Source organism: Palaemon carinicauda, chromosome 6, assembly GCF_036898095.1.
Source record: "Palaemon carinicauda isolate YSFRI2023 chromosome 6, ASM3689809v2, whole genome shotgun sequence".
Classification (NCBI taxonomy): Eukaryota; Metazoa; Arthropoda; class Malacostraca; order Decapoda; family Palaemonidae; genus Palaemon; species Palaemon carinicauda.
This window is the reverse complement of record NC_090730.1, coordinates 128,851,686-128,861,685: the sequence shown is the minus strand read 5'-3', so window position 1 is coordinate 128,861,685 and position 10,000 is coordinate 128,851,686. Positions and strand designations below refer to the sequence as shown.

At 39.1% G+C, this 10,000-nt stretch overlaps 1 protein-coding gene across 1 annotated transcript in view; it reads left to right on the top strand.

Annotated features, from left to right (window-relative positions):
• LOC137643233 (DE-cadherin-like) overlaps positions 1 to 10,000 on the top strand; it is a 218,012-nt gene that overhangs the window by 38,141 nt on the left and 169,871 nt on the right. Inside the window, exon 2 of the mRNA XM_068376075.1 lies at positions 2,907 to 3,075. Within this exon, the coding sequence (XP_068232176.1) occupies positions 2,907 to 3,075 (169 nt within the window). The remainder of the gene's footprint in view (positions 1 to 2,906; positions 3,076 to 10,000) is intronic.

The window sequence follows — 10,000 nt, the reverse complement described above, 5'->3', positions numbered from 1 at the left end:
GAAGTTTTGCTGCATGGGGCGTCATCCATAATTCAACAGTAAAAGTATGTAAATGGAGTAACTGCGATGTTCTTTCCCTAAAGCCATCCTTATTTGGGAAGAGGCCTAGTAAATTATTACCTCGCACCAGGATAGAAACAAAAATTCTGTAATGAGAACCCAGGGTGCTAACAGCCATTGTGGTCTCTATTTAGATACTGTAATGCACCTGTATTTCAAACATTAATGTTCTCTCTCTCTCTCTCTCTCTCTCTCTCTCTCTCTCTCTCTCTCTCTCTCTCTCTCTCTCTCTCTCCTAATAGAAAAACTTATTTAAGCTTGCCATTGCATATTTCATATTGTAATTCTTGTTTAATATCATTGTTATCCTCAATTGTTTGTATATAAGCCTATGCCGATTGGAATAAACTAGGCATGTCCAGCTCGTCTCTCTGTTAAGACCCTTATCAGCCTGCCACAATATAAAATCATTGGTTGCATACCTCACTAACGAGCGAATTTTCCCTAATTCCCTATCCACCACTGACTTGTTTGATAGTTTTGCGTTAGTATTATTTGAGTGAATATGATTCGCAGGCAACGCACAGTCACCTGTGCGATAAAATAAATCTATTTAGCTCACTACTGGTTATGGACAATTTGACTGACGAGAAATCCGGAAGTAAGACTCTTCATCGTTGCTTCCTTTTACGTTAGGAGGTAAAGGGCGCAAAAAAATAAAAAAAAAGAAAAAATAAAATCCTTAATAATACACAGGTGAAGATAATCTGGAGGATAGATATCAGGAGCTTTTGCAATTCTTCATAGGTCCTTTCCAGCATGGAAAGAGTCTGGAACCTCTTTTATGAATCACTTTATAGTTATGCTTCTATTTAATTTTAGGGTTTCTTCACCCAAAAATATTGAAAACGTTGTTGTGTTTCTTCAACGATTAAGAGTTATGAAGTGATGAATGAGAAAAAGACATTGGAATTTCAAAATATTTTTAAGCGCAATTTCAGAACACTAAGAAATTTATTTTCTTAGAGATTAGTTAAAGAGTGCGAATAAATAATGGTTACTTAAGTTATCTTAGTAATGCAAGGCTATGAGTAATGCATTCATTAGGGTCATTATTATTTAGAATTTCTTTTTACCAATCGTTATCAATAAAATTGGATATCTCATAGACTACTGTAGTATAATTTAAGGGAGATATTCTTCCTCTTCTTTTATTATTATTATTATTATTATTATTATTATTATTATTATTATTATTATTATTATTATTATTATTATTATTATTATATTGTGGAGGACAGAATAAGGGCATGGATTTTATTTATGATATTTTTTTTGTGTATGAAAATATTTAGTTATTTATAGTGACTTTCAGTCATATTCCAACCATGATTCATATTAATTAATCTAAGGCAAATTATTAGCATTTGCAGCAGCACAAACAGAGTATCAGTCATTAAATACGACGTAAACCTGAGTCTAGGAAAACCCAATAAGAATGATGGCAGAAGTAATAGAAATTTTAGCGGTTAACATCAGCAGCGACTCTCCCCTACAGTCATTAATGTCCCTCCTCGCCAAAGGCCTTTTTAGTGACAACCCTAACTCCCCTTGTCTCGCTTATCACTAACCCAAAAGGAGGCTTTGTTTAGATGATAAACCCTGACAAGGAAGTAAGAAATGAACTTGGAGAGTCTAGGGAAGATGACAGGGACGAAACGGTGAAACATCGTCTATGTCGGAAAGAGATATTACTTAATCTCCGTTATCCGAAGCCTTTTCCGGACACTAGTTCATCTACAAACTGTAAAATAGAAAGGGTTGGCAAGAGTCTAAGTTACAGGGTCAGCTAATTGTGTCTTCTGAAGAAAATTTCAAAGGAAACAAAGAACCAAAAAGATTCGTTTAAGAGGAGTTGAAACTGAAATTCTACTCTGACACGGCCTGATTGTGAAGATAACAAAAAGTCGAAGAAAAAAGGAATCCCAAGTAGGTTTCATGTGTTATCTATCAGGAATGTGTTTCTAAAAACAATTTTTTATAGGCAGTGCAATATACGGCAATTGAGATAATTTGTCAGAAAATTAATAAACAGTACATGTTTGACAATTCCAACAATCATAAGTTTAATCTCAAAGTGCCAAGGATTTCTTTCCCACCGTTATCCCTACGTTAAGGAATCGGTTGCCTTACGATGCTCCCACTCCAATGCCTTCTATCAAATGCACCTTGTACCACCAAACCTCTTCTCTCCATATCATCCTTCACTTTATCTCGCCAACTAATTCTCTGCTTCCCTCGCGATCTTGACCCTTAACAGTGCAAAAGGCCAAGGATCTTGAAACAGAGGTAATAGTAACCTGGCGATAAATAAAGAATAGAAATAGTCTAAATAAACTATTACACTGTGTCAAAAGGCCAGATTAAGGCTTTTACCATAGTTATGGTCGAATAAAAGCACCATTGAACATGACTTGCCCATGAGGTGGGACAAATCAGGAATATCAGTAGCATGAAATTATTTTTATTCTGAATTCTTGAAGGCTGATAAGTTTACAGCTTTGTTAAAACCGTAATAATTTTTGTAGAGTCATAATAATCAATATAGTTTATATCAAAATCTCGAAATATTTCAAGGCTAAACTATGCTAGGATTCTGTTTACAATATATTCATGAAAGAAGTTGATACAAAAAGTGTAAAGTATTGTCAATCTAATTGAGTTTAACTTTCTGAAATAAAAACAGGCTTTCAGAATATCCACTCAATTATTTATATTTGTAGCAGAGTTTTCTGATATAAGAAACACATAAAGGAAAGAGTTTTCATGTTAAAATATTGATGATGACCTATGTCTCATAGAAGTTGATAGTAACTTTTTTTTATTATTGTTTTCTTTTAATAAAGGTAAGAGTGACTTCTTTGCCGGTCTTAGATACATCTGACATGGAAATTCGAGTGAATGACGACAACAACTTCGGCATCGACAGCAGTGGCGTTCTATACAACAAAAGACCTCTAGACTACGAACAGACCAAAGGATATTATTTGCTGAAAATCACCGCTGAATACAAAGGTTAGTGCACGAAAGTGATGGCATCTCTCTCTCTCTCTCTCTCTCTCTCTCTCTCTCTCTCTCTCTCTCTCTCTCTCTCCTTCCACTACATCTGATTTAAAACAGTAGAGTAATGGCTTTAATTAGATCATTCAGTGGGTAAATTACACTTAAAAACAATTATTTTCAGCATCATTTAAAAATATTTTACATGTAAAAAGCGAACGTGGTAATTCTGTTATTTATCATCAGCATAAATGGGTAAGTACAGACCTTTCGGGATCAGTTTAAGACAAACAATATTAGCTAATCTTAGATTCATGGAAGGTGATTGAAGTAAATGATATTTTGAAAAAAAAAAAAAAAAAAAAAAAATATTTCGAAAAAGATGAACAAGCATCATCGCAGAAATGACTATTGCAAGTATATACATGATTACTTACACTCCTCTAAAGAGTAACATGAGCTGGCTTTTTTTCTGTGACGATTATGTGAATATCCTTTCAGTACAATGCCGACATTGTTTTAGCAAAATTTATACTGAATTCATTCAGAAATCAATATAAATCAATATTTACGTTGTAAGCATATAATGAACGGGAGTTTTGCGAATAGTGGTATTATTTAATATATCACATAACAAGAGCAATCAGAGATTTCAGACCTCTGCCAATGAATATTGACAACATTTAACTAAAGTCTACGGACATCGCCTCCCACTTTTCATATGCTGACTGTACAGTAGGTGGGTTGAAGTACAATATTGATCCAAAATTGTGATCTTGATCCGTATCACCCCCAAAACTTTCATAATTTCTTTCATAATTTGCTTTGACTCAATCTTTAAAATTTTTAAAAATGTAAATCCGGCACTAGAATCCGGATCCGCTACCGGATCATCTCCAAAATTTAATGGATTCGTCCATGGCCTAAGATACATCTGTGGTGAAAATTTTGTAAAAATCCGTCAATTGGTTTTGAAGTGTTCTTTATACTTGTGAAAAAATGAAAAACCGTATCTCGAATCCGGATCATCTCCAAAATGTAATGGCGTTGTCCATGACCTAAGATCAATCTGTGGTGAAAATTTCGACAAAATCCGTTGAGTCGTTTTGACACACACATAAATAAATAAATAAGTAAATATAACATTACTATCTGTGAATGGAAACGAACCCCAGAAGCTATTCATGGTTTTGGAAACTTTACCCAATTATCTGACAGTGATATCAGTGAAAAACCAATTACCGGTACTTATTTTGTTATATTAAGCCGCGTTATTCCTTTATGTGAGAAGAAAATTTTTCAATATGTTACAAAGAAAAAAAGAAAAGAAAAAAAAAATTCATGGATATTTTTTGGACTCAGCTTCAGGATACACATTATAAGAGGGACTTGATGTTGCTTACTACAGTTTGATTCATCAGTGTTCCTATTTATTTTAAATAAATTGTGATGTAGAATCGATACTGCAACGGAGTTAGAGTGTTTTCCGTGTATGTTGGATTGAATTCGCACTAGACGGTTTATGAACCCCAGATGAAATTGCTAATCCTAAACTGATATTGTTCATATACAAACGCTGTTAAAAGGTTCCACTTCACTGTTGTTTTGTTCATGTTTTATTTCCGCAAATTATGAAGTTATTGTTGTTGCTAGTGAACACAGGGATTGGAGAGGTGTCAGGAAAACGTGTATATCTGTTGTTTGCGGTAATTTTCGAGATGTGGTTTACATATGGAGTCCAAAAAAGGTCGTTTTAGACATGATTGTTTTTTCCATGTGTTTCATAGCAAACAAAGGGAGCTTATGTTTGAAATGTGTATCGGATTCTCTTGAATAAAAGCCAACAAACAGATGAATGCTGGATTGACGACTAATTGCTTCACGTGTTGTCATTTACAAAATAAATACAACAGAAAAGTAGAATTGTTGAGTCGCTTCCGGTTCTATGAGAAGGATACATTTGAATGCAAATAGCAAGTACCATAAATATAAACAGATTTAGCTTGATTTGTGGGGTTTTCAGGGTGGAATATTTATACTATTATCATTACTTAATTTTATTTCTTTATTAATCTTAAACCGTTATTTAGTGATCGACTCATAAGAGCAAAAGGCTGTTATGCTTTTTGTCAAAAATATCCTCATGGCTGTAGTATGTTTTTTTTTTTTTTTTTTTTTTTTTTTTTTTTTTTTTTTTATGGGGGGGGGGGTTAGATAAACATTCTTTCTCCTTCTAAATTTTTTACTCTCGACTGCTCAATTTTTATCATTTATATATATATATATATATATATATATATATATATATATATATATATATATGTATATATATATATATGTATATATACATATATATATGTATATATACATATATATATATATTTATATATATTATATATACATATAGTATATATATATATATATATATATATATATATATATATATATATACATATATATATATATATATATATATATATATATATATATATATATATATATATATATATATATATATATATATATATATATATATATAATCTATATATATATGGAGTGAGGAATTTCCATCCCACAAAAGAGTATCCTATATTTGAAAAACTTGTCTATTGTCTGTCCTTGTTATTTTTATACTTCTTATCAATTTCCATTGTTTTTTTCTCGAATTATGAGATATTTTTTGAAAGAATTAATGAGAATAAAGTAATACGTTTCATTTTTTAGAAAAGGCAAGGTATTTTTATTAACTAAACTTCGTGAATTCTGGTCACCTAGTTAAGTGTTATTGTTTGTTCCCCTGCCGGAGGAAAATAAGGAAACAATGTTGCATTGTTGGGCATGATAAAAACGAAACTTGTGATTTTCGTCCTTTTTCAAGTTTGCTGTTTAAAGTCTCGGTAATTATTTCTTCCTGCCTTAGATTATTGCGATTTTTATGGAAAATTAAAGTTTTCGCTTTAAACTTGTTTGATAGAAACTTTTAAACAAATATCTTGGCTGGTAATTTCACTTAAAGCTGATATTCCTTTTTATCGCATCACACCCTTCTTTATGTATTGTACGTATAATCTGATTTTAAATATTAATTCTGAACTTTATTTCTAAGTGCCATTTTTTAAAATTGAGAATGCATTTTTTTATAACATGTATTGAAGAGTTTTTCTTATTAATATTTTCTGTTCGTTCAATCATTTTTCTATTCGAGACCTTTCAGATTTTGTTTGTCAGATTTTGTATAAGTTGGGACGGTGCCGAGAGAAGGTTGTGAACTCAAAGGCAGTGTGAAAGCAACTGAGTGAGTTTATTAAAGAACACTCTCCTTTATATACAAAATCTCAAAGCAACAAGAATTTTCATGTTCAAATATTGACACTGTTACAGAGGAAAAAAGCAGACATGATTTTTCAGGTTCTTTTTAGTGCGAGGGGAGAGCGAAGATACAAGCACAAAATGAACTATGTACGATCGTGTGACACACGGTTGGTACATGGCTGCCCCCCTAAAAATGACACTGTACATGTTAAATTGGGCGCCCTGATCTAGAGAGGCGAACTGTAGGCGGGTCATCTGGTAGAAGATAAGCAGGTTTTAGACGATCAATGGAGACCCAGTCTTCTTTGCACACGAATGTTTAGTAGGAATGATTTTGGACTGCCGTGGATCACAAGGAAAGGGCCCGTGTAAGGGGGTGTTAGCGGTGGGTTGCTAGTGTCATTGGTATGTGATGCTTCGCTGGGGGCTTGTAAGTCTGGCAGCATGGAGTAAATTTTCCCACGACGTGACGTATGCACTCGAGATCGTCGTAGGATGTTGTAGAAGGAAAAAATTCGGCAGGGACGACCAACGGGTCGCCATACACCATTTCTGCTGCCGAAACGTCAAGGGCGTCTTTAGGAGTGGTCCTTAGTCCTAGGAGGACCCAGGGAAGCTGAGTAAACCAGTTGGAATCCTTGCAGCGGGACATCAAAGCTGCTTTGAGGGTGCGATGAAAACGTTCAACCATTCCATTGGCAGCGGGGTTGTAGGCCGTTGTCTGATGTAGGGTGATGCCCAGGAGATTCGCTAATGATGTCCACAATTGAGAGGTGAAAGTGGTTCCCCTGTCGGAAGTAATATGCTCAGGGATACCAAATCTTGCAATCCATCCAGAGAGTAAGGCAGATGTACATGAGGCGGATGTTGCAGTTTCCATGGGAATGGCTTCAGGCCAACGAGTGGAGCGGTCGATGACGGTAAACAGGTAACGATGTCCTTGTGATGTGGGTAGGGGGCCTACAACGTCGACGTGAATGTGTGCGAAACGACGCTGAGGTTGAGGAAAGGTGCCCACTCCTGAATCCGTGTGTCGATGTACTTTGGAAGTTTGGCAATAAGTACAGGCTCGGACCCAATCCTTAGCATCCTTAGAAATGCCGTGCCAAATGAACTTTGACTTCAGCAGCTGTGCAGTAGAACGGCACGAGGGATGTGAAAGGCCGTGAATAAAATCAAACACCTGCCGTCGCATGGGAGCAGGAATCCAAGGTCGTGGTCTACCAGTACTGACGTCACAGAGGAGGGTGGTGTTGGAGGCTTCGAGGGGGAAGTCTTCCCAACGGAGGGACGTGCAGGATGTCCTACATGCTTGATACTCTGAATCCTGTCGTTGGGCTTCAGCCAGGGCGTTGTAATCCAATCCCAGTTGAACGGCAGCCAACGTGTTTCTTGACAGGGCATCGGCAACGGGATTCATTTTCCCAGGGACGTACTGAAGGGTGCAATTGTATTCAGCCACGGCGGAGAGATGTCGGCGTTGCCGCGCGGCCCAAGCATCAGACTGTCGAGTAAAGGCGTGCACCAGAGGCATGTGGTCTGTGCGAATGACGAAGGGCGTACCTTCTAAGAAATGGCGAAAGTGACGGACAGCCAAGTGCACCGCCAGCAATTCTCGATCGAAGGTAGAATAACCCGATTCTGCCTTGGACAGTTTTCTGCTGAAGAAGGCCAATGGGCGGGGCAAGCCGTTGACCACCTGCTCGAGTACTGCACCAATAGCGACGTCGCTGCCATCGGTGTAGAGGAGGAGAGGGGCATGTGGGATAGGAAAAGTGAGAGCCGCAGCAGTTGATAGGGCCTTCTTTGCATTGCAGAAGGCTGCTTCTTGAAGGGGACCCCACTTCAGGTTCTTTGGCTTGCCCTTGAGGGAGGCGTAGAGGGGAGCAAGAGTGGTGGCAATGGCTGGCAGAAAACGGTGATAATAGTTGATCATGACCAAGAATTCCTGCAGAGCTTTGACGGTCGAGGGCACGGGGAAGTTCTGAACGGCTGCTACCTTCTCAGGGAGGGGGTGGACTCCTTCAGGAGTGATGCGGTGCCCTAAGAACGACACTTCGTTGGCGCCAAAGATACACTTGTCGTACTGGACTACAAGGACGTTTTGTTGCAGGCGGTCGAGCACGATGCGCAGGTGACGGAGGTGTTCCTCTTTCGAGGAGGTGAACACAAGTATGTCGTCCACATAACATACACAGAAAGGGAGGTCCCCTAAGATGCCATCCATGAGACGTTGAAACGTGGCCCCAGCATTACGAAGGCCAAAACAGGAGTAATTGAAGGTGTATGTACCAAACGGAGTGGTGATGGCAGTCCTGGGGATGTCTTCTGGGTTCATAGGCACCTGATAATACCCCTTCAGGAGGTTGAGCGTAGAGAAAACCTTTGCTTTGTGCAGGTAGGAGGTCACGTCGGCAATGTTTGGGAGAGGGTAGTGATCCGGTTCTGTTTGCATGTTCAGGCACCTGTAATCCCCGCACGGACGGAGGGAGCCATCTTTCTTCAGAACGATGTGTAAGGGTGACGACCATGGGCTGGAGGCCTTTTGGCAAAGGCCCATTTCCTCCATTTCGGTGAACGTCTGTTTTGCGGCTGCCAATCGTTCCGGTGCCAGACGTCTGAATTTTGCGAAGACTGTGGGTCCCGTCGTATTGATATGGTGATAAATACCGTGCTTGGCAGGAACTGTTTGCGTTTGTCGAAGTTCTAGACGGAAAACATCCGGGTACGACGTGAGGAGGTAGGCGTAGGCATCCGTGGGTGCGCTAATATGGAGAGCGAGGTTAGAGGGGGAGGGTTGAAGAGGTATCGACAAGTACGAGTGTGCGTTGACCAATCGTCGGTGGGCGACATGGACCAGAAGGTGGAAATGAGAGAGGAAATCCGCACCGAGGATTGGCAATGTGACGTCAGCAACGAGAAACTTCCAATTGAATTTACCATTTCCGAACGATAATGTGAGGTTCTCGTAACCGTAGGTGGGTATCGCAGATCCGTTGGCAGCTACCATGCGGACTTCGGCAGATGTAGACAGACTACGTCGTGTCTTGAAAAGTTTCCTTGGCAAAAGAGAACGACAAGCACCCGTGTCTACCAAAAATCGCACGCCCGTTCCTGCACCATGTAAAAGAAAAGATTAGAAACGTGGGAGGCCACCGCCACGAGCGATGTCCTACTTGCACGTTTTTTGGCCACTGACAATCCTCGGCACATTTCTTCGCAGTTGCCCCGAATCTGAAGTGGTAGTAGCAAAACTGCGGCGGATGGGAGGTAGTAAGTGGCTGTAGAAGTCGTTTGTTGGGGCGCGAGCGATTGGTGGGTGGTGGGCGGCTTTGTCGCTGCTTCGGCACGTCACGGTGTAGACGTGTATGTCCTACGGCATTCATGTCAGCTTTGGTTGACGTTGAATAGGCATCCTCTTCGTCAGGGGTGGAGCCGTTGATGGAGGTCTTGAAGTGACTGTCTATAAGGGGCGTCGGCTTTGGTCATCAAGTCCTTTATGGGTAAACTATCAACATCGGGTATGGCAGCGTGTATAGGTCCGGGTAAACAGCGTATCCAGAGGGCACGAAGTAGGTTCACCTCACGAGGAGAGCCGTCTGCGGCAGGTTGAAGGCGAGCGATACTG